Source organism: Tigriopus californicus, chromosome 11 (genome assembly GCF_007210705.1).
Source record: "Tigriopus californicus strain San Diego chromosome 11, Tcal_SD_v2.1, whole genome shotgun sequence".
NCBI classification, from domain to species: Eukaryota; Metazoa; Arthropoda; class Copepoda; order Harpacticoida; family Harpacticidae; genus Tigriopus; species Tigriopus californicus.
The window spans coordinates 15,275,640-15,299,429 of NC_081450.1; the positions used below are offsets into that span (position 1 = coordinate 15,275,640).

General features: G+C 43.2%; 4 protein-coding genes and 1 long non-coding RNA gene across 6 annotated transcripts in view; 2 read left to right on the forward strand and 3 right to left on the reverse strand.

Moving 5' to 3' along the window:
* Positions 1-4,542, forward strand: part of LOC131890323 (persulfide dioxygenase ETHE1, mitochondrial-like) — a 30,450-nt gene extending 25,908 nt beyond the window's left edge. For both annotated transcript variants that reach the window (XM_059239650.1, XM_059239651.1), the window contains 2 exons: positions 3,996-4,136; positions 4,228-4,542. In XM_059239650.1, the coding sequence (XP_059095633.1) occupies positions 3,996-4,069 (74 nt within the window). In that variant the 3' untranslated portion in view covers positions 4,070-4,136; positions 4,228-4,542. The remainder of the gene's footprint in view (positions 1-3,995; positions 4,137-4,227) is intronic.
* Positions 1,144-3,280, reverse strand: LOC131890321 (kelch-like protein 20). Its single transcript, XM_059239648.1, has 2 exons — positions 2,617-3,280; positions 1,144-2,291 (listed from the first exon to the last, which is right to left on the reverse strand). The coding sequence occupies exons 1-2, from the start codon at positions 2,943-2,945 to the stop codon at positions 1,250-1,252; spliced, it is 1,371 nt and encodes a 456-aa protein (XP_059095631.1). The 5' UTR covers positions 2,946-3,280; the 3' UTR covers positions 1,144-1,249.
* Positions 3,730-4,358, reverse strand: LOC131890326 (uncharacterized). The gene is made up of 2 exons (XR_009374299.1): positions 4,228-4,358; positions 3,730-4,136 (listed from the first exon to the last, which is right to left on the reverse strand). It is a non-coding gene; the product is annotated as an uncharacterized LOC131890326 (long non-coding RNA).
* Positions 4,543-5,022: 480 nt separating the features above from the next.
* On the forward strand, positions 5,023-22,580 carry LOC131890324 (uncharacterized). The gene is made up of 6 exons (XM_059239652.1): positions 5,023-5,446; positions 8,822-9,048; positions 9,175-9,313; positions 21,475-21,608; positions 21,678-21,918; positions 21,985-22,580. Exons 1-6 carry the CDS (start codon positions 5,407-5,409, stop codon positions 22,092-22,094), a joined length of 891 nt encoding a protein of 296 aa, XP_059095635.1. The 5' UTR covers positions 5,023-5,406; the 3' UTR covers positions 22,095-22,580.
* On the reverse strand, positions 14,362-16,960 carry LOC131890319 (ABC transporter G family member 20-like). Its single transcript, XM_059239640.1, has 2 exons — positions 16,112-16,960; positions 14,362-16,040 (listed from the first exon to the last, which is right to left on the reverse strand). Exons 1-2 carry the CDS (start codon positions 16,594-16,596, stop codon positions 14,375-14,377), a joined length of 2,151 nt encoding a protein of 716 aa, XP_059095623.1. The 5' UTR covers positions 16,597-16,960; the 3' UTR covers positions 14,362-14,374.
* Positions 22,581-23,790: the final 1,210 nt, after the last annotated feature.

Below are 23,790 nucleotides of genomic sequence, written 5' to 3' on the forward strand. Positions count from 1 at the left end.
TGCACTTGCTCAAAGTGTTTACTCATGCAAGGTATTTTTGGATATAATTGGTTACTTTTTCAATAGTCGGCTTCACGGGGGAGGGTTGAGGCTCTTCAATTTCAGGAGCTGTCCCCATCTATAGTTTATAACTCTGCATTTTTTTTTAAAGCCATCATAAGACCTGCGATGCTGATATATTTCATCTTTTTTTTAATGCCTGCCCGTTTCAAACACTCTGCACAGTGTCGTCTCTTTTGATTCATGCTAAAACTTTTTGTACAGCGTGGGCCATATAAATCTCCCGCCACTTTGTAGCTCCATAACTCGTCGCTGGTTCGTCAAAGGGGAAAATGATCATATTAGGGACGTAAGCTAAAATCCTTGTGAGTTTAGACACAAAAAATTGCGACTCCAGCCCAATTCTCCTTCACAGAATCGTAGTAAGAACATCCAGTCTCAAGTTGAAGCCACGCCGAAAAGGAAAAATCCATACTGCTCTTCAGAAATAGATGAAATTCGATTCACATATTCATAAATCATGTATCTGTCAGTGGATTGGATTTTGTTACTCTGGCTGAGATCGTTCGGAAGAACGTTGAGAAGCTATTCAATACGTATGAACTGCCCGGTGTTGGACATTTCGACGATTGTAGAAAACTAAATGAATGACACACTTTTTTAGATGACTCAAGAATCAACCAGAATTTTTACGATCTTTTTTCATCAGTCGACCTATCTCTGTTAGGCTAGTTGCCTTGCAAACTTAAAGAGATGACTCATTTGTGTTCGCTACTTGTGGTGCCGCCGTGTTCTGTGAAAGTCTTCGGAATTTGAGCGTGCTGACAAGATGCCGTCAAGATACGAGACGTCTTTGGAATTTACTGTCTCGGGGCGGGTTGACTCGATAGGAATGAAGAATGTGGCTGTTGCGCCATCCCTTCGCTTTTCCTCGATCAATCGAAGTGGGTGAAAGCCAACATTCCTTTCATCGAAGTCAACAAGCTCAGTCAGACCTTCATCAAGGAAAGTAAAGAGAAGATGACAATATGTGGGGTGCGGGAAAGAGAGGATTGTATCGTTTGGATGAAAACGGCCATGGATGAAGAAATCCCCTCTCCCCTGGTATCGTGCTCGACTCATTCGATAGATGGGACTCTAGTATATTGTGAAAAAATTAGCTATATTTTGAAGCACCGCTCTAAAGGCCGGTTGGTTGGTAGGTAAGGACATGCAAATCCCGTTGACATTGCGACTTCCATCTCATTAGTTAGCACCCTTCCGGAAGTAAGCTCAGGGGAATCCCGGTAATTGAAAACTCTGATCGGGCATTGTCTAATTCCAACTCCAACAGTCTCCATTCATTCATGCCCATGGAGTATTGCTCGGCACTTTTGAGTGCCGTCACGCCATTGTGTCCACCCACTGCTGTTGCACTGTCATTCATCACGGTCAGACCAAATGCGTAACGTTCGATGACCATCTCGGCCATGGGCTGCCATTGGTGATTGGTCAAGTTGAAGAAGTCCACAGTTCCAATATTATTGCCCGACAAGTCTCTCCCTCCTGCTACTAAAAGCCCATTTTCCATGAACGCACATGAGTGGTCTGCCCGCGTGAGATTTGGGGGTTTGAGCTCTGACCATTGGCCAGTGGTGATATTGAAGACTTCCATAGATGCCACGAGACCCGAGTCGGGAAGGGATCGACCTCCTAAGGCGTAGATTCCATCTTCATGGGTTGCAGTACAATGATCAGCACGTGGGTGGATCATAGGTACGTCCAGTTGACGCCAAGTGCCATCCTCGTAGTTGAAGATCTCGACCGAACTCAAAGCGTGAGTGCCATTGTGCCCACCCATAATGTAGAGTTCCCCGTAAGCCTCCACCGCTTTGGCCCCCTGGCGGCTGAATTTCATGGGTGATACGTCATTTTCCCATACGCGACGTACAATGTCATATCTCAGGCACGAGTTTTTGATTTCGAAATTGTCACGCCCACCACACACGTATAAGGAGGAGCCCACGGTTGCCGAAGCATGGCCCCATCGTACCCACTCGGGTGGAGTGTCTTCTACTAAACCCGGTTTACAATGACCACTTTGCTCTATGACTTCGACGTCGTTGATGCTTGTTTCAAAAAAAATACCGCCAATAATGGCCGAGACCCTTTGCTCGGTTTCATCCCTATAACAGGACCGGTCACCCGTGTAGCAAAACGTACATGAAGTGTTCCTTGATCCACATGATTGGAATAAATGGCAGACCCCTCGAGTTGATGAATCCCATTCTTGCGCTTCATACCAAGTCCACCTTGAAAGAGAGATAGTAGAATGGCAACTTATATGACTGACTCAAAAGATAATCGCTCCCACAATAGTTGAGCCTCTGTCAAAATTAGCGCCCCAGCCTAAATTAGCCACTCCCCTCTTCCAAAAAAAAGACCCCGAAGTGTCTGGGGGATGAACTAGATTGTCAGGCGCCCTTGCATGCCCGAGCCAAATTAACATAACTTAGCTGATATATTTTTTGAAAGGGGAAAAAAATCCTCTATGTGTGGCTGGTAGACTGGCTGGCCAACTGACTGGCTGGTTGACTCTTGGCATTTGATTGTGCGAGGTAGTCTGAGATTACCTACCATTCACATGTGGCGTGCTCATGGCACCTTTGCTGACACCCCAATTGATTGAAGACCTGACTTGGCGACTCCAAAAATTCACCATCCTCTTTTTGGCACGCGTTATTATCCACAAGACAGAACCCACCGCCACGGAAAGATGGCTGATAATCAGTTCCAGTCGGTGCACAATTACCATAGCTAAGCAGCTCGGAAGCGAGGATTGCAAAGACAAGCACAAATCCAAGACGAAGAGTAGGTCGAACCCGGCAGGCGCGAGCCAGAACATGATGGTAAAAATAATAATGCATCTTCAAAGGTGCCATTTCAGCTGGTCTCGCTCGATTCATCCAGTGACTGAGCAAGCGAGCGAGACGTCTCGCGCTATCAACTTCAGGCCATCATCATATCTTTGTTTTTTGAGCTGTTGTGGTGATAATAACAATGTGATAAAAATTGCAATAGGCATCAAATTGGGATTTCATGAAACCACAATCTACTACTCAAGCGATGCAGGATGTTTGCCCATTGTCATAGAGGCGCCAGATTTTCATGAAGCACAGCTTACATACAGCAACTCTGCATCATGTATGAGGCACATGTTGCACGAGAAACAAGAAATAGATAATGCTGAAGGTGTCTAACACACAAGCACAGTATGTACATGCAGAAGAGTGATGAGAGAATGCTCTTTCTTGGCGGAGGAAATGTACGGAGCAACGGTAAAATAAGACTCATGCAGATGGTGTGGATGGTGTGAAAGCCATCCCTGCTACCTTGGAGAGTTGTTCTCACATCGATAGATGTTTCAAATAATACGTAGTACGTACAAGTATCACCAACTGCTGGGCCACTTCCATACTCTGAGTATGAAAACAATGCGCTTTAGAACGAACTGAAATTCGTATGTAGTCAAGTCAATCTGACCATGAATCCGACGTCAGATTTGCTTTGAGGTCTAGAATTACACGTAAATGGAGTGGTCATACACCCCCTACAGTTTCATATTTTCAAGTCAGAGAATCATATCCTTCTCTCCCCCCCCCCCTCTCCTCTCGTGAATCGGCGCCTCTCTGAACTGCAATTTGTTGAAGTAAAATATAAATCAAGCTCGATCGCTTTTGTTTTGCACCATCGTGCTGGCTGGATCTTCGAAACGAAAAAAAAATCTCTTGGCGTGAAAGTCGGGTTGTGGTGAGGTAGGCAATCAGTCTGTCATTCAGTCATTCAGTCAGTCAGTCATCTGACGATAAGTACCAAACCAGAAGTCGAGTAAACGTACTAGCAAGATCTTTCAAAAGTGTTCTTTTGGCCTTCAGAATGCACGATCATAATTAACTCGGACCAAAAAAAACAACGACGCGAAGAAAGTAATTCATTTGTTTTTGATGATATTTCAGATGCGGCTTTGCCAGCTAATAAGGTGTGCGGATTGTATGATTTGCCCGACAATTTGAAGGACCTGATGAATTAAGGACAATTTGCCCGAATAACGAAGACATCAACACTTGCACCATCTACCATTCAAAGCTTCAAATCACCTTTCTAAAGCGAGGTTTCGTGTTGACGAAGTTTCAAATTTGCGAGTTTGATTGTTTCGCGCCTTGGCCGTACAGCAGAGCTTCAAATCACCTTTCTAAAGCGAGGTTTCGTGTTGACGAAGTTTCAAATTTGCGAGTTTGATTGTTTCGCTTAAAACTTCGAATCATTCCCTAGCGCGAATTTCGTCCTCGTTCCAGGATCAATCAAGAAACATTGGCCTACTTTTGATTATACGTATAGGCCAGTAGCACTTCCGATCGATTCATTAGCATCTTGAGCATGCTTTCATTCGTTCAATTGAATTTGACCTGTGATTAGGTTTTGATGATAAATTCTTTGTTGTGTCTCGTTCTGATAATGAAACCCCTTAAGAGCGCACTAATAAAATACATCAAGCATCCATTACCAAGGTTTTCTGGATTTATTTATCCCCTAAATTGCATCTGGATAAAGAGCCTCATGACTGTCGGACTCTCCGACTCTTTTCTCTTGTCCAATGCCAATGCTGCACACAAGTCCCACGCATTTCTCGGTTCCAAGTTCTAACCGTGGTTCAAGGCCCTGTTGTCCCTTCGAGGTTTGCGCTCGGATGCTCGAACGCCAGGGAGAAAGCCTCGAGCGGTGATCTACCTTGTTGTAACCCTGTTTGTGGCGTAGCCAGACACGACAAGGCCCAATTGTGTTACGCTAGTCTGCGATGCGGTATTGCGATCCCCGGTAAAGCAACGTGTATGGCCTCAAAACCATTCCGCGGGGTTTCCATGAAAGGGAAGGGACAACAACCACCACCACACTCCTCCGGCCCCGCCAATCCTCGGCTGTCTCAAATACGTACATCTAACACAAACACGAACACGAATAGAGGGAACCACTAGTAAAGAAATCTCGCAACGATTCTTGGTCCCCTTCCCCCGACGACCAGCCTTCAAGCACGTGTTTACGTATTGACGCGAGGCACACTCGCCAAAGCCCCTCGACGAAAGCCAACGAAAGTCAAACATTAACAGTTACGAATATTGCCTTGCTCTTTCTTGAACGATTTTTCCAAACTCAGTCGACTTAAAGCCTTTCTAGACTATCAACGGCACTTATCTACGCTCTGAAAGCAATGTTCAGTTCTCTGTGGAACGTCTAAAAGTACCCGAAGACGTTGTGTGGGATTGACAGACAATCCCTTGTCCCCAACTTTTCTTGTTCCACTCGGGAGAGGGCTGGATGAATCACAGTGCTAGTCGAACCCGTTGACCGGGACCAGCGCCAGTGATCAGGATGACTTGGATACACATTTTTCTGCTCAGTGCCATTCAAGGTAAGTGTTCCACAATTGGGCTCGATCAAGATTTGAACACATTTCATTACCAACGCCGGGGCCATTGAACCTCCTTCAATTGACCACCCTCTGTTTCCGGTTTGAGAATGAATTTGTTGTAGCTTGATTTCGTGACGAGAATTATCAATCGGTGCGTATTTTTGAGGTGCGTTGAAAAATGTTCGGTATAGAGAAGCACCTTTGAAAAATTCGTCCATATGTGCAGGTTTGGATGGCATTGATAAAGTTGAAAGTGAGGTGAAAAGTCCGAGATCGATTCATTTAAGACAGAGGGGGGGTGTTATTTTCCGAAGTCTTAAACAACGGCAGCTGCTTTTGGTGCTTGACAATTGAACTTGTTCTTTTACCCTGTGGTTCGTCAAAACGTGAAAGATTAGTCTGTAGCTTTTCTCTTGGTTTCTCGTTTGGGACAAAAAGGAACATTTTGCTTTACTTTCTCTCATTTACGATTTATGGTCAATTGTTTATGTTACTGGTTTCTGAACAAGGAAAATTTGGTGAAAATGGATTTTCAAGACTCTGTTTTCCCATGTCTGCTCGTCATTTGCCATTCTGATTCGTATGGACATTTGTTATTCAATTGAAAGATGAATAGAGTTCAGTTTTTATTCACCTATCCTAAGATGTGTTTCGTGCGCCATTACTATTCTGACATCAATCAGTTACGTTCAACTTATTTAGATTATTATCCTATTATCATTATTAATTAATGGATATGCAGTCTTTCATTCTCATGAAATCTTTTAGATGCACATTCAACAAAGCTAGGAGGTAAACGTTGATTAGGACCAAGTAAAACACGACAAAGTAAGTAAGAATACCACATATAATTCTCCCGTCAAATTCCCTCAACAAAGTAGAAAAAGTCCGTTCTTGGATTCTTGGAGTGCGTAACAAACTTGTAACTTAATGTTCATCAAAAGTTGACAATGAATTCATACACTGATGATGTGACTAGTGAGAGCTTGGACAACCATGAACAAATGAGAAATTCGAGTTGGAACAGGATCAAAAATGCAGTGTAGATTAATTGATTCGTTAACTAAGACAACATGCTTTCCTTTGTTCGAATGACTGAATGCGAACTTTTAGTAAAGCGAGCTTAGATTTCGAGACGGCTTCGTTTGTCCTTAAGATGCAAGCTTTTTTTTAATCATGAGCACATCGTTGACCAAATCTAGTTAAACGAGAGACGAGAATGAAACTCCCATGGAAAGTGACTAAGCCATAAGGTTGCTGTTTCAACGTACATATTTGGCTCTACTGAGTGACGGTCCGATGGGGATTGGGTTGTACTGAGTAAATGGACAGCGAAGAGGCCCCTGGCCCAATGGCCCTCTTCCGAGATAAATCATTTGGTTAGAGCCGGTTTTTGGCCTTGTTTTGAGCCCAATTCCTCTTTGTAAATCGCTGGGTCCTTCATTTGGAACGGATTGAGATTTGTTCCCTGACATCCAACTCGATTGAAAGGGTCATTGACAAATCAGGTCCAATTTCAGGATCATTTCCTCACTGCATACAATAGCCTCAGTCGCGCAGTAAATGGCTCCCATTTCTTCTCTCAATCAAGCCTTCTCTGTATTGGAAAAGAGCCCTCGCTTGAAACCCTCAACTTCTTCTTTCCTCAAGATTGCTCAATTTGATCAGAATGTCCTATTTTTCAATGATTTTTCTTATCTTATTCCTCGACTTGTTTGCCAAGTTCTCGTCACTGCCCGATCACCTAATCCCTGATAAGATTTTAGTGCAAAACTTGTGCTAATCATGGCCCAATGGGTTAATAAACATGAATCTGACGTGCACTTCAAGATCGCTCCTTTCAACCAACGACATCTGGAAGAACACTCTCACTACTTCTGGTTTTGGAGCATCTTCGCCAGTTTGAATTTGGCGCTCAATCTCATCTCCATCACGCTGAGTTGGTGGTTTCACAAGGGTTGCGATCTTCCGTTCTCCACATTTCTTCTCTTTTCTGGAGGAGTGGGAAGCTTTCTGTCATTGTACAAACTCGGACAGTCCATCTTATCCCGTGTTCATAACTATTCAAAGGACTCTGATGTTCAAACGTGTTGCCACCATGTTCGTTTGAGTGTGGGACTTTTCCTGGAAGGGGTCTTCGCCGTTTCTGGAATCATCTTACTGGCCAATTATTATCCGGATTGGATCCGCCATGGACGTTGCTCAGGCTATCTTGTGTATTGGACGTAGGCTATGGTCCTCGTTGGGATCGCTGGATCCGTGGTGACAATCTGTTCAATTGCGTGTTTCTGTGGGTGTTTCAGTTTGCGCTTTATCCTCCGATGGCGAGCCAAACATAAAGCTTTTGCCAATGCCGATGGCTACACAAATGACGACCAAGAGTATTTTGAGTCATTCCATTATGAAACCGATTCCATGGAACAAAATTGAGACACCAGATCCACCACATGGAATCACTCTGGGATCGTGATAAAGATTTTGATCTATGGTTGTTCCTCTACCCTAGAGCAGCCAGACTAATAATTGAGCAATATCTCTAGCTCAAGATAATGACGCCGGAAACGGGTCCATAAATCACGTGTTGGTCCAATGAAGAAGTCTTTCGTCAAATGAAGTGTCAACGACCAACCATTAACTCTATCTCTCAACTTTCTAAGCTGGATTGTATTGTTAAGGATACGGTTCAATGATGAATATACGTTCTCAATATGTTTCATTTGCTCAGTATTGAATTAGCCTTATCTCATGAAATGGCAGAAGTGTGTGTTTCCACTTGTGTGCTCGAACCAGCCTTTCTGGGGACTCTTTTTTTTCCTGAATGGACTTCACGTTAGCGATAGTTTGTTGGTTGTGTAAGAAGTGTAAGAAGTGTCCGTGATGGTGTGTGTGTGTGTTTGTGTGTGAAGGACTGAAAGAAGAAGGCCAGTGGGAGTAGCAACCCCATCTCCTCCACTTTGGCTCGGGGGTCGAGTCGCTAGATTCAAGATGGATGAGGGAACTCCCATGAAAACAAATTTGGCACCTTATTCAAAATTCGGACGTGGAGAAATGGGTTCACTCACGAAAAGGTTACTTCAATGGACACTACTTCCTACAGACACGGAGCATTGCTTGTGAATGTATATGTGTAAGTACAGTATGTAGTGCTTGCTTCTTTTACCAAGAGGCTGTGGAACAGGAAAAGGGGGGGGGGAGAAAAAGAACCACAGAGAAAGGGCAGGAAATTTACCTGAATGTTGGGGAACCTGGAACATGCCATTCTAATGGACTTGAAAGGTGACAGAGAATGTCCGGACCAAATAGACTTTATGTATTGTCCGTTTGCACAGGTATTAGGTATTGAATTATCCCTCTTTGCGGTTGTTTCTTTTCTAGGTTGGTGTGCGGCCTTAGAAATAACTCATTTCAATGTGCCTCGTTTTGTGGATCGGAAAGAAGACGCCGTTCTGGAGTGTGCGTTTGGTTTGCAAGCTCGCGAGCAGCTCCAGTCGGTCAAATGGTATCATATTGACCACTTGGGAGGGATGCGAGAGTTCTACTCGTTTCAACCCGGTCGGAATCCGCCAGCCAAGACCTACAAACTCCCAGGGGTGTTTGTGGCGGTACGAATTGCTTTCTTACTTTTTCTTACATACCTAAAATGGACGCGAATAAATCAGACATTCGTGGGTGGATCTAATGCCACATCATCGTCGTGATGACTCGATTTGCAATTGCTTTCATTTCAGATGCGCCATTCCAATATTCGACGAGTGCTCTTGAGACGCGTGTCCTTGAATACCACGGGCACTTACCGATGTGAGGTCACGGCCAAAAGTAATCCGGGTTTCGATTCCAAAAATCTCCAAGCCAACATGGTTGTTTTAGGTAATGTAGCGGGTTGTATTAATGGGACCGGGCAGAAATCTCTTGAAGCTTCTGGCTTCATATCTCCCATTCTCAGATCTTGCCCAGTGCTACGTAGAGAAAAATGTCCACGACATTGTTCCTAGGAATTTAAACACAAGTTATCAGGGCAAGTTACTAATTAAACATGACATTGGCCGATTGCTTAACCATTTGTAACTTCTGCGCCCCGTCACGACCGATCGGCCACTTTAACCGTAACCTCTCGGAAAAACCTATTCACCTCATGGATCTCTCAAATTTAGACCGAGTGACGGGTCGCTCATGACTTATGTCGACCCGATTGAAGTGTTGTAATCTTCTTGGAATCGGTAGCGATCGAATGTGATTCCTTCCTCATCCATCACAAGCTCTATTGATTTTCTGTAAGCTCTCACAAGCTATACCCATCGGGTTTCTCCATTTTAATGTTTCCCTCTGATTTCCGTCTCTGAAAGACGTTCATTGGAACAACTCGAAATCCAATCTGATCCTCGCCTGGCTGTCGCAATTTGGCTCTTCCACCTCGATCTGGTGCTCATTCATCCATAACACCGGAGAGAGTACAATGGTTCAGTGTGTCTGACCCCGGGAAATGACCAATATGTGGAAAACTTTCCCGAGATGATACGAACAAACTCACGGATTCCTTCCCCTCCTTGAAAGAACAAATTTCCACTAAAGTTGGCCATGAACTCAATCAGAATGGGCATTAACTTTGCCCACGGAAGCGAGGGAGGGGTACGTTAAAAAGACCCATTCATCAAATATGGCCACACTGATTCACTTCCGGGGGTCGACAGTAAATCGCTCCCCGGGTTCAAAATTGAGCACAAAAAAAGAAGCTGGTGACAACGTATTGGCAATTGATTTGCCAAGGATAATGAGGCGAACGAACACAAGACTTTCCGGCTGATCCTCTTCCTGCCTCTGCCCTCCATGTTCACCACTAATCCGGTGGTAATCCCGTTAAAGCCTCTTGTCACACGGTCTATTGTATATCGGATAGGCCAGAAGGGTAGGCGGTGAGGAAAAGCCTAACGCCACAAAAACTCACATTTGACTGGCCGACGAGTAAGGTCGGTTGAGGTCGGTGGACCTCTGGTCTCTCTGTAGACTAGTTCTGTTGGGATTGAGGGCTTTTTTTTTGTCCCTTTAAACCTCTCGAGAAGTCCAAAGAGAGGGCGGGAAGTAATACTTATTGACGATACAACAAGACCAATTGCGGACTTGCGGTAAGCGGGCGTCTGACAGCTCGACAGCCTTTTTGAAGCCCACATTCAGATTGATCTCCCTCCAGATTTGCAAATTGGACACGGGAAGTCGGGATTATTGTTATTAGTACGAATTGGACATCACCCTTCAGCTTAGCTTCATCGGTTGCACTTATCATTTAGTCAATTGCTAAGTGAGCGGTGGCCTGACTTGGCAAGATAATAGATGGGCCCAAACTCGAGCCCAATCAATCTTGTTTCATTCTGTTACACCTGGACTACAGTGGACAATCAATCCCGGTTCTCGGGAGAAATCCGAAAAGTCTCGGAAATGCAGTTCCAAGCACGCCGAAGTGCATTCCAAACTTGCACTCAACTGCAATTAATGAGACTACGCGACTACTCGGAATATGCTTCATGAAGCTTCTTGTCGAAGGCACTCCTAACAAGAAAAAGACGCGAGCGGTTCCACTTTTCATCCCGAGCTCGCCGACCTCATTGAGTTCACCGAGCTCTGCTCGTCAGTATGCTCGGGAGTTGATTGCGCATCAAAGACACTCCCTTGGCACCCTGAGAAAGGCTAAAACACTCGGGATGATTTGTTGCCCTAACTAATGACTGGCTCGTCTCGAGAGACTTTTCACTTCTGTGCTCCTGATGAAGATCCATGTTCCAGCAGTAATTCTTTAAATATTGCACTGGAGCTGAAGAATCGCATGGTTGTAAGATTACGGTCGAATTGTTATTATTACTCGCACTATCAAGTTAGCTCTCCGTGGCAAGGCAAGAGAGTGAAAGGGAGCATAGATAGGGGATGGATGAACCTTGTGTTCTCCAGAAGGTAGATGGAGTTGATGGCCAAACTTGGAAGCGATCCCAAAGGATCTCATCAACATCAGGTTGGGAAGAAGAACGACGAGGTTCGAGGTACTGCGCTTTTTTGGCACTAGGGACCTCAACCCCGTACATTACTACTAGAGACCAGTTCTATCCAAGCCTCCCACCCTGGAGAGAGCGAAAATGAAGTGATCCCTGGAATAATGAATACTCTTGTAGCGTACGAATGTATGTAGGTTACTTACTCCTCCATTGAACATGGAGCCACGCAACATGTCAAGTACTAGTTCCTGTTAAAGAACAATGTGTTGTCATTTGCATTTGTGGAATTTGTTGCTCTGCCATCTTTTTGTCCTATAACGATGATCATCATTGCTGCCAGCTACCGACAAGTCGATTTAATATTTGATAACCTCGTTAGTCCGTAAAGGTTGGCATGGAAGGGGCAAATTTGATGACATTTAACAATTTTCTTTGGAACCTTCTTTTACTTTCCCGAGCAAATTGTGATTTTCATTTATCCTCTTCCTCTAAACCGAGTCGGAGTCAGCAAAATGGATAGAGGATATGGTTTCATGTTGGCAAATTGATTCCCGACTCCTGGTCCGAGATGTCTCTTCGCATTTTGTAACCAAGATCACGACCGACCGCAAATCTTGGGCAACTGTCAGGCCAAAATCGACCCTGGGGACTCATGGACTCTGTACTTGTCCCACTTGGTCTTTGGTCCAACTCTGGTCGAACTGTGGTCCGACTGGACCCAGTGGGGACACGGGAGGAAAAAGGATCTTCTCTTTTCCCCCTAAGAACTGTCATTGGACATCAAGATAATTTGAGGATAGCTTGCTTTAAGAATACCCATCACCCTTGAAGGCGGGCGGAAGAACCATTATTGGAATATACGACCACTGCCACCCAAACGGAAAATTGAACGTTGCTCTGTAAGGCGAAGATGCTCTTCGATCTTCATTTTCATGGTGAGCGGGAACTTTTTGGGGCTGATGTTGTTCAAAGGGCCATTTCCAATACACTTCTAATCACTATAATTGAAGCAGGTGCAGAGTAATATCCCGTACTAAATGATGGATTCTCTCTTCCTCTTGCTTATAAGCTCTCTTTTGGATGAAGGCATTTCTTCTCTCCGAAAGTTGGGGTCAATTTCTTCTCACTCTATCTTCCCTCACTGCTTCCTCGGCTATTGTAAAGCTCGCTACCCTTGGAGTGTAATGCAATCATCGAGGTTATTGAGTCAGATGATAATACGCACTTGATTGGGTGTTAGAGAAGAGTTTTTTTTAGCAATCTTGAAATATCCCTCGGAACATTTTTCACAAAAAATACAAATGGACGTCACAAATAGACATAAAGACAAAGGGCTTTATACTCCTACAGAAATAGCTCCCAATCTAACACAACCTCGGGATCCAATCTCAGTCTGGACTATCTAAACATAAAGAGCTCTGTAACATCCAGCGACTCACTTGGCTCTCCTTACTTTAGGAGGAGATGTCGACTTAATCTCTAGAGAAATTGCAGGGCAAATTCAATATTGCCGAAGAAGCCTTCCTAGCTGGTTAGGATCAACCTGCAATGGGTATTTTTCCGAGGTTGCTCTTCGAAGGAGAACCAAGCAGGTTTACGAAATTGGAAGATGGCAAAGAAGCTGGAGTGGTGGAACCCTACTTTTGGTCAGTTAAAAGAGGGACCTCATTTCTTCAGCCTTTTTGTTCCACTTTGAAAGGATAGCATTGCATGCTTTTTCGATGTGGACGTATGGCAGCTAGTCACAGGAAGAGATTGCACATCGAACGAGGAGTTAGTCCTAGTACGGAAAAACAATCTGGAAAGGCTGTTTCTTCAGAAAAAGCCTCCTCTGAAGATCTACACATTAAGGAGAGAGGGGGCTTCTATGGCCAGGGACTGGCAACCTTTGTTACCTTTTTCTGTCTATCAAATTGTAGTCGTTGGTTGCCGTGCTCTTACTGACTTTATTGACAGTTTTTGCTCACTTGGGGTACACGAAATCCTCCTCTTGTGGCCCGCCCGGTCGCTCAAAAGGCCAACAAAGGCCACTCTTGACACTCAATAATGCCTTTCCACAGAAATTGATAAATTGCTTTGCATTCAATATTGAAAGTCAGAAAAGTAAGGCGGAAGACGGATGCGCTGAGCTTTGCACTAATAAAATATCTTTTGATCAAAAGCTTTTTTTTTTTAAACAAAATATGTCACAAGCAGACACTATCTGCAACTGTCTTTTTTCCTAACACCACATGTTTCTTTCCGTCTATTTCGGCGAGTGGCAACCTCTCATTAGTTAGCTCAGATTTAGCCTAGCAAATTGACCGAGCTCGTTATTGAAAGGAGAACAAACAGGGATTCTGTCACATGTAACGGAAATCCGCTCCGACAAGGAGGACCCACAAGAGTCAACCTTTCCAACCTCAACAAGAGCCCCAAAACTTGGGCAGGATTATCCCCTCGAGCATCCAGAGGATAGGAAAGCAGAAATGTGAGAAAGAGAGAATACGCCGGGTCTGAAATGTTGGTCGATTTCTTCACTGACTGACAGGTCATTCTGAGAGCAAGATGTGTGTCCCGCTCTTTGTAATGGGGATAAGCTTTCAATATTTACTGATTGACAAATGTCGCACAAATTTCGAGTCTAGAGACTGGGATTGCGTTTGTTTGGCACGAAGATGTGAGTGGTCATAAGATGGTTTTGATTCCTTCCCTGAAATAGGATCGTCTTGCTAAACATGTGATGCGGGAACAAAAGCATGAGGAATACAATAGTTGTGAGCATGGAAAGAAGGATGAGGCCTTTAGACGGCAGTAAAGTAAATCTGACCAAAAGAACGAGAAAAAACCATCTACTGTATGTAGAGGCTCGTCAATGATGTTACATGACAAGGTCAAGCCTAATAATATCGACATAACTTTCCAAATGCCTTGAGTGCGGAGAGCAAATACGAAGGATCAAGGGTCGTTCTCATTTAATGCCCACTCTTGAAACCATGAAAAGGCAAGCAAAGAAAAAAGTGACAGTGCCAACCAACGGTAAGAGAATGGCTTTCCAAAGGCCATTGACCAATACGGTGTTGTTGAGAATGATGCTCTTCATGATGTCACAAGCAAATGTAGTTGGGATTACCGCTGATATCACTTGAAGCACTTGCGGCATTGTGGATCTTGGCCATAGAATACCAGAAACAATAAAGGCTGGCATGACCACTGCCATTCCCACTTGGATCACCTGGTCCCTGGAACGGCATAATGAGCAAATAAACGCTCCCAAAGCCATGCCACAACATGCTTGAAGGAATAAGAGAAACCCGGCAAAGAGTATCACTCCAAAAGAAGTTGTTGGGAATAACACGACCACCAAGATCAAGGACGACACCAGTTGAACGATGACCACCACCAATTGGCAGATGATTTGTGTGAAAATGACAGCAGAGAATGGAACTCGGCATACGAAATCTCTGAGCAGCAACCCTGCTTCCTTGTCGGTCATCAGCTGATCTGCTGTGAGCGCCATAGGGAGAAGGTTAAGCAGTAAGGTCATCATCCCGGGGAACATCAGCTCTGACAGGTCGTAATCGTTGTGCCGAAACTCGGGATTCAGGGAATGAAGTGCAATCCCAGGGGATGAAACCATCCTGATCAATGGTTCCAGGTGACATGATTCACCATATTGGTGGAAAAACTTTTGCAGGCTCAATAGAAGGTGCTCTTGTAAGGAGGCTAGCACTTTCACGCTGGATGCGTCCATGTAGACAAAGATTCTGGCCTGGTTCAAAATATCCACCCCATGAACATTGTCCATGTCGATGAGGGTGGCAATTCTTTGTTCAAGCCCAATCGAAAAGTCGGAGGGAAACTGCACAAATCCATGGGCTTTCCCGAGAATGACAGATTCTTTGGCAGTTTCAAACGATTGGAAATGCTTCAAGTGAAATATGTGAGGATCCAAATTGACTATCACATGGCACGAAACATCTTCACCCAAGCTATAATCTCTATCTAAGACCATTTGAAGGTCCATAGAGAGGCAAGTCAAATTTGTTCTTTCTTGAGGGTCACATGCACTTTCTTCATTCACAACTCCCAAGTCTAGACCATGCAAAGGTCTTCCAATGCATACGAGAAACATTATGTAAGTTAAAAGTGGTAGAATCGCTTGGAAAGACAACAGGACTGTATGTCTTTGTAGAATCTTCATGTTCTTACGAATGAGAGGCTTCAAAACACTACCGAATGAGGGGTTGACAACTAGTTCCTCCCGTTCTTGGGTTGGTTGTGGCTTATTGGAAGATCCGAAGCTCGAAGCTGAACCACATGACAAAGGCTTGAGCTCGAAAGCATCACCACTTTCCACGGAAAAACTAAGTAAAGATGGACTTGGATCCTCAACCAAGCAAAGGTCAAGAAATATCTTTTCAAGGGAGGTTTCGTTTCTTTGGGACATCAACTTCTGAGGGTCATCCTCCACAAGCATCCTACCGTCCCTCAGAAATCCCACCTTTGAGGCAGATGCCACTTCTTGCAAATAATGCGTGGTGATGAGGACCGTGGTTCCACTCGTCGCCAAGATATTCAACTCGGTCCATATCGCTCTGCGTAGGAGAGGATCCACGCCAACTGTTGGTTCATCACTTCAAAGCAAGAACGGCAGTAATGATGAAGGCAGAAATCCAGGCGTCTGTCAGTGATGGCTCATACTTACAGAATCAATAATCGAGGATTATGAACCATTGCACAAGCCAAGGACACCCGTCGTTTCTGTCCTCCACTCAAAAACGAGATTTGACGTTGCTCCAAACCGTCACGATCCAGGTTGAGCAACCCCAAAACCGTTGTCACCCGAGAGTCCAATTCCTGGACGTTGAAAATCTGTCCATAATAGTGAAGGATCTCACGCGGGTTGAAAAAGGCGTGAACTGAGAGCTCTTGTGGCATATATCCCACCGTGGGTCCAGGAATCCCTAAATCTTGGTCGCCCGGATTTTTCCCGGCAATGCTGACACTCCCGGAATCTGGTTGATTCAGGTCCAAGCAACAAGATAGAATAGAGGTTTTTCCACTGCCCGAGGGTCCCACCAAGCCGTAAATGGTTCCTCGATCCACACGTAGCGAAACGCCCTTCAAGGCTGAGAACCGTTTCTTACCTCGTCCATAGGATAGGCACACATTATCGAAAACTATATCCATTTCGTTAATTTGTTTTTATGGGCGGGCTTCGAGAGATGATATATCTATCCCTCTACTGATTTGAGCTGAAGGTCAACTCTCAAGTTTGACAAGTGAAAGCGAGTCGATTAATAATCGAGATGTGCAGGATTGAACTTTGTAATCTTGTGATAATTGCCAACGTGTTTTTAGGGGTTCTTACAAAGTACGCTTTTGACGTTCGTTGATAAGAAATATTCAGGTGACATATTCCTTATTTATTATCTGCGTCTTAATAGCAGAGTTAGCAAATGGAATCTATTGTGGACTAGTACTTTGATTATTTACGAGAGCAAGTAAAACGAGCTTCACTCTTCTCATTATTCCTCACCAATGACATTGCTGTTGAAATTGATATATCGAATCCAATGGCATCAGTTCTGCTTGAAAATTAACACCAACAGACCACAAAGTGCCAAATATACTATGCCTCAGTAAATACTTGCATTATCGGCGAAAATAGTAGTCGCTATGATATGGTTTGGCTCAATAAGGTTGAAAGGCTCCTCTATTAAAGCAAAACATGTTTTCGTCATTAACAATCTTAATTAGCACTCATTCCCACCAACTCGTAGTCGTAGGAAGTCATTGCGGACTACAATCTTTGAACAAGGTACAAAATCGAGGGGGGGGGAGGCCCTTTCTTGGCCAGGTCGGTTTTCGAAATGAAAATCAAATGTCCATCAAGGAAAGTTGAGACAATTCATTTCCTAGAGTGGACGTCCGCTACCTTTCCATTCGTTCTAGAAATTGCAAGTTTTGACGGCATGCTTCAGAATAATTAAATGAAGCTTCAGAGTGAGTGAGAGGGGTCCATGAATTTTTAGAATCCACCTACATGCGTACGGACAAGCCCATAACTGATTGCCTCTTTCCGCTCATTGGCTGGCCACTTGCTTGCTGGCAGCTAGCCTGGTTGTCTCTATTCCCGTTAAATGGGCACAGCCTCATTAACTAAATTGTCCAAATCAATCATGGGGTGTCCACTTGGACAGAGAATTATGATTTTTGGTTTCTCGAAGCACCCTCGCTTTTCATTGGGAATGAAGCACCTCGCCGCGGATCATCCAGAGTCCTGAGGAAATTGATATTACAAAAATCGAGTTCGCGGAACAAATAATGAGTGGCTCCCAAAAACGCAGCCGAGTCCAGATCAACAAACGTTAGCGAGCTTCAATAGGTCTCGGTTCTTGTAAGTAAAGGTTATAAAAAGCGCATCGCCGATAATCAATGACTCCTGTGGTGATTAACTATGTAGCCAAGGGTGAAATGAACCAATAGCCTTGAGCTCTAATGTGTATTCCTTTAACTGGTCTACATGTAGTACGAGTACGTCGTGGACTCATGGTTGGCTCGTCTAATGATCCCTGCTTCTTCGTATTCCCCTTAGTTAGACCTCTAGAACAAGGTCTAGCGAGAAATTGAAAACACTTTTAACAATTCTCTGTGAAGGACCGAGAATTAAAGGGTTGTAATTACCATTCTTTTCTTTTGAGGGGTTTCCACCGGACTTTTGTTTTCTTGTCGTTCGTCTTCATTTCCCTTTTCGCATGTCCACAGTGTTATTGGCGGGTCACTCTTAATTATTCATGACTAATTAAGTTCCTCATTCTCGCCTCGGGAACCAGAAAACCATCACCGACATTCGAGCATCCGTTTCCGATCAGGGTTCGGTATGCAGGGAAGCCTGTAGCAACTTCCGCGGCTCGGTTTGGTCTGAGCTCCTCACCAAAAGGTCGGACCTCAGCAAAGGCCAAAGACCAAAGGAGATTGAGAGGAGAACTCTTGGGGCGATTTCCCAGACTCACATGGAGCAGAGGCACCAAATGAGGTCCGAAAAAACGTCCACCACTAGGGAAAGAGAGACCTCAAAACTAGATTTGACCTATGCTCTGTTCCAGAACAGGGACCAAAACCGTTCCCAAATCAGGTTCCTTTTCGTTGGTTAACTTCGTAAATAGACGACTATTATTGAGTAAATTGAAAGAGCAAGTGGAACAGCAAGGGTTAGGCCCTTGAGATCCTTAGTCTCCATTTTTCTAATCATCATCATATTCCATTTGAAGCCAAAATCCTAGCTAGTATTTGCCGTCAAAGAAACGTAATTGGTCCCTTGATTTCAACTTCAAACTGTTTGTATATTATAGAGCGGTTAATCATAGCCTTGAGGGATCCGATGGCAACCTTTTCATTTCAGATTACGAAACTGACAACATGACGAAGGAATACACGCTTCGTATAATTTTTGACTCCTTGAGCTTGAGACTCCGAGTCATCGCTTTCGTTCCTATTATGTATTGGGAAATGAGATCTTGATAGCCGCATGCAATCGATTGAAGTTTGACCACTCGATCAAAGGGTGCCTCTTCTTCGTAAGAGCCTAACCAAATCTTGTAACCCTATTCGAAAGAGTTGGCGGCCAGCTTTTTATTCCTAGCTGACGGGCTCAAAGTTTTGTTAGTTTCTTGTTTTGTATAATTTGAAACTTCTCAGCTTCTTCTCCTTCTTGTTCTTATTTGGGTGAAGCCTGAACGCTCGCTCGGCCTTTTTCGTTACTTTCCCTTGTGGTGGGTGCTCATTTGAGTCTTTCGAAGACCCTAGAGCCCCCAAAACCACTCACAAACAAAACAACCTCACTCCCAACCACCGATCATCGTGGCTATCATTTGAAAGAAAACATAACTTATTTATAGGACAGCTGCCTCCCCCCCTTCATGTTCAAGAAACTCACAGATACTTGTACACGCATTTGTTCACATGTGCAGCCAAAGGAGCAAACAATACAGGGCGTTCAATGAACGAGCTGTGTGAATTTGGAACTTGACAGCTCATCCCGTTTGGCCTAAGAGTTCAAGTACCGACGTCGTATGTACTCGTATAATAAAGCGACAGTATGTCGATTAAGGAGAGAACAAAAGAACAAAAACATATTCAACAGCATTGGAGTTCAGATTACAAAATAAATTTTGATTTTGATGCACCCTGGAGAAAGACTGTTTGATTTTGATCCGGCCAAAGAGGATAATTTTCAATGATTTCCCACGCACACTCAAGCAAAGGGTTCAAGAATATGAACGTTGTTCGTCATGGCCTTCTTTTGCTATTCCCAATCTTATTTTGCATAAACCATATTATATTATTATCTGTACGTTTGCGACAAAACACATCCATGTAATCTGTACCAGTTGAATGGCTGGGTAGTATATATGTGATTGTGTAAGCAAACACGGTGCTTCTGAGGTTCATTTCTTGTATGAAAGCATATATCAATTAATGCAAAATTTAAATTGTTCAACCTTTAGCACGGTCAAAACCCATTGAGTTCTTTGGGCTATATTTCAATTTTCTGAGTTTCGGAATGTGACAAATTGTGGCTATAATTGGCAGGCTTTGTCCTCCGTTATTACTAGTCTTAGGACGAGTCTTTTCATTTTAAGATTTAAGTCTTGGATTACGTATAGCCGGACTCTTCGAATCTGAATTCCAGTCGGTCCTTGATTTCATTACACCAAACAATGCTACTGCAATCATTTTTCAAAGGTTGATTTGCTGATTTTTGAACTCGAGTTCTGTTGAAAATACTCGGGACCGGGTAATTTCTCCCAATTGCAATAAAGAACTCAACTGTTCATGTTTTCAAGGCGAAAGAAAGGCGAAAATTTTCTTTTTCAAAGTACTAGGAAATTTTAGAATTTATAAACAAAGTTCAGACTTTGAAGCAATGTTTGTCATTCTAAAGAGAGGAAAATTAAATAAATAACAACATTTGGCACTATTTTACAAGCTTGGGTGAATTTTAGGAAATGAAAATTTCAGAACCTAAGTTGCAAGTACTCTAAAAATGATTGCAATGTTTCGCCAAAAATATTTTGCGCCAAAAAAGTTCGTTCCTAAAATATGGACACTTTCATCCCAGCCCTTAATCACTTACAACCCCTTATAGTTGGAGCAACAGCCAAAAATATTCATGAAATAGCGTAAAAATCACTTGTCATCGAAAACGAGATATTTGAATCTTGCTTTTGGAGATGAGAGTACTTTTCTCTGGCTCAAAATTACGACTATGTCTGTTGATGTCTGTTATTATGTATACGTATTGGTTCTTGATTGACAAAACTGAGCTGATTTGCACAGATTTGTAGACTTGATTTGTTTGAACCCCAAAAAGCTATTCATTGAATTTATTGTGACACCAAAACCTTTCGTAAAATACCTAGAAGAAGTAAAACAGTTGAAACATGTAAAAAACAAAAACCTACAAAACACTTAGCACTTACGAATGTGACGATGAACCAAGAACTTTGCATTTGCCTTTGTCTTTACACTTATTAAGATTGAAGCTTGAACGCAGAGCCAACAAATAGCCTGAGGAAGTACCAACGGCATATTATACTTGGTCTTATTTTGATCATGAATAACCTCAGGGTAATCTAAAAGTAACGTCACAGTAACCCCGGGATATTGCAGTATGCAAGGTTTCTTCAAGTCCCAGTCCAACTAATTTATGTTAATGAATTACGACCGGGACGAGTGTTCACATGGCATCACAAAAGAGTCGTGTCAGGTTGCAAGAAGGTGTTGGGAGATCTCGCCCTCACTCACTCTCTCTTTCTTTCTCTCACTCAAACATCCACACCCACACGTAATGATCCGGACTGAAATTAGTGTTGACTAGTGGCTTCTTCAACTTTGACTTTGCTCCCTACTACTGCTACTATTGTCTATTACTGTACGTGTATGAGAACAGTGTGTACGTCAACGGACAGGAAAAGCATCTTAATTTTCGAGGATCTAGTAAACATCTGCATTGTTGGCCAAAGAGTGCCAATCTTAACTTTGTGTATTTTGGACCCATTGCAGAGCTTCCCAAGTCAGATCCAGTCATCTCTGGCGGTCTCCGACAGTATCACATGGGCGAGAGGTTGGAATTGAATTGCACTTCACCTCGAAGTTACCCGCCCACCAGTCTGAAATGGTTCATCAACGACCAGGAGGTAAATTTCAGCTATTCGATTGGGTAGTAACAATCCGGATCAATAATCATTGCCTTCTCTCTGCTTCAGCACGAGAGCGAAGAAGAATTTCCATTGAGGCATGGCTCCAAGAATGGGTTGTACCGCTCTAGAATTGGCCTGAACATCACGGTTCACATGAATCTGTTCAAGTACGGGAAGATCAGGATTGAGTGCGTAGGCGAGATCGAGGATGGGATTATCCAAGGCATGTCTCAGGGCAGTAGTCACCAAATAGAGACCATCCGATTGCCAGAGGCTTTGAAGCGGGAACGCTCGGAGGTCTTTGTCGGTGAGGAGTGCGAGACCGAGGCTCAACTTGAAGATTGAACTTATGATGACAATGCTTCTGTTTCAGTTCCATTGGTGAGCTCCAGTCCGAATAGCCAAAAATCCAAGATCTTCTGCCTTGTCATCACTCTGATGATTTCCCTGCGCCCGAGTTGGACGATCCTCCTGAATCTGTGATAACTTTGATCGATCCTTCACCGCCTATTAGCATCATCATTCAGGAATGAAACCTACTTCCTAAGCTCCTATTGAAGAAAACAAAATACTTAACTCCCTAACTGTGTGCTTGGACAACCAATGAAACAGCATCCATATCAAGTAGCAGACCTCTGCAAGCATTCTATTTATAACAAAGTAGCGGAAGTCTGAAGAACATGTCAAACCGCAAATCAAAACAAGGCATCACTTGGTCATTCGAACTTCAACCGCAAGCCGAAAGCTTGCGATCTACCTTAGAGGTTTAATCCAATCCGTGTTTACCGACTTGACCTGGAACCAAGTTGAACAAGGCGTCTAAGGCATTCAAACTCATTCGAAATCAATTTTAGTAACCCGAAACAATTCATGGAAACACATCAATTCCCTCGACGGGTAATGTGCGAAAGAATGCAAGCCAAGAAGATTTGTGACTGAAATATATACAGTACTTGAGGATGCCCATTATCTATTGGAAATCATCTGGTCACTTACCATGACGAATAGCTAGTTTAATGATCCCTTTAATCTATGAAATAGATCCAATGAATTGCTCAAAAAAGCTGCAACTCTCAGTTAACAATTACTTGAAAATGACATTGGGGGAATTGGTTGGTTTGATGTTGAAGAACCACCTCACTGTAGGAGATCATTTTCATCAATGATTATTGACAATAAAATATTACTGTACATCAAGAAATGAAAAGAATGACCAGGTATTACGAAATCTGAACTGTTTGCGTTCTGTTACCGATGGCAAGGCCGTAGTTTAAATTTAGCTTGGTTACACAAAGGTGGTAGGGTAGTTTCAATAAGTGTGACATCATCCATTTCAAATCGATTGTTACCGATAAGAAAAACATTCTGATTTATTCCCTTGGTTTTAGTGATGCCGGTTGGACCAATTATTTCACACTGATTCCTGATGCGTTGGAGTTCCCTTTTGTAAATACTTTTAAACTCTTATTACTAGACCTTGAAAAAAAAGAGAAAACCTGAAACAAAATTCTTAACTTTATATGTCAAAAAAAGAAATGTTTTCGACAAATTTTCAATTCATCCACTTTTTTTACCATTGATCCACTTTTTCGACTCTTTTTCGACTTTTGGGTACTGCTTTCCTCATTGCAGGACTTTTTAAGTCATTTTGTTGTCATTATCCTTATCTGCTTACATCCTTGACTTGTTGTTGTCGGTTTGGGGCTTTCTTATTTAGTATGATCAAATCAAAAATTAATTCCTCAGCCAGTGGCTTTTTAAATGTGTTTTTGGTTTGGGTTTTCACCACACAAAAGATAAAAAGAATGTAAAGCCTGGCATAATTAAAATGAAAGATTGTGATTCTTCTCGTTGTTGCTCCTTAAATCTTTTCTTTTACTTGGGGAAAGTCTGCAAAAAAGAGATCAGCAGTTGAGTTGCACCTACCGTTATGGGTTTGATCGAGCCCTGTATTAGAAGAGTACGACAGTGAGGTCAGCCGATCATTCTAATTTTATTTTTTTTGATTTGGTTTTTCACGGTCTTTTCTAACCACTACAGGGAATGTAATACTATTAAACTATTAAAATGAAAGGTTACAATTCGTTTATTTATCACCTTTCAATCTTTATATGATATTTGGTCTACCAACGAATTTGAGTTGGCAGACCGAGCTAGTCCTTGAATGTAGGGTTGATCA

What these genes read in the sequence shown, in the direction of transcription:
- LOC131890321 (XM_059239648.1), bottom strand. Translation starts at nt 2,945, where the DNA reads ATGAATCGAGCGAGACCAGCTGAAATGGCACCTTTGAAGATGCATTAT. An exon ending in GAGCACGCCACATGTGAATG is followed by an intron (nt 2,292 to 2,616) that starts GTAGGTAATCTC and finishes CTCTCTTTCAAG; the next exon opens with GTGGACTTGGTATGAAGCGC.
- LOC131890324 (XM_059239652.1), top strand. Translation starts at nt 5,407, where the DNA reads ATGACTTGGATACACATTTTTCTGCTCAGTGCCATTCAAG. An exon ending in TCTGCTCAGTGCCATTCAAG is followed by an intron (nt 5,447 to 8,821) that starts GTAAGTGTTCCA and finishes TTTCTTTTCTAG; the next exon opens with GTTGGTGTGCGGCCTTAGAA. An exon ending in AGCCAACATGGTTGTTTTAG is followed by an intron (nt 9,314 to 21,474) that starts GTAATGTAGCGG and finishes GACCCATTGCAG; the next exon opens with AGCTTCCCAAGTCAGATCCA.
- LOC131890319 (XM_059239640.1), bottom strand. Translation starts at nt 16,596, where the DNA reads ATGGATATAGTTTTCGATAATGTGTGCCTATCCTATGGACGAGGTAAG. An exon ending in AATCCTCGATTATTGATTCT is followed by an intron (nt 16,041 to 16,111) that starts GTAAGTATGAGC and finishes CTTGCTTTGAAG; the next exon opens with TGATGAACCAACAGTTGGCG.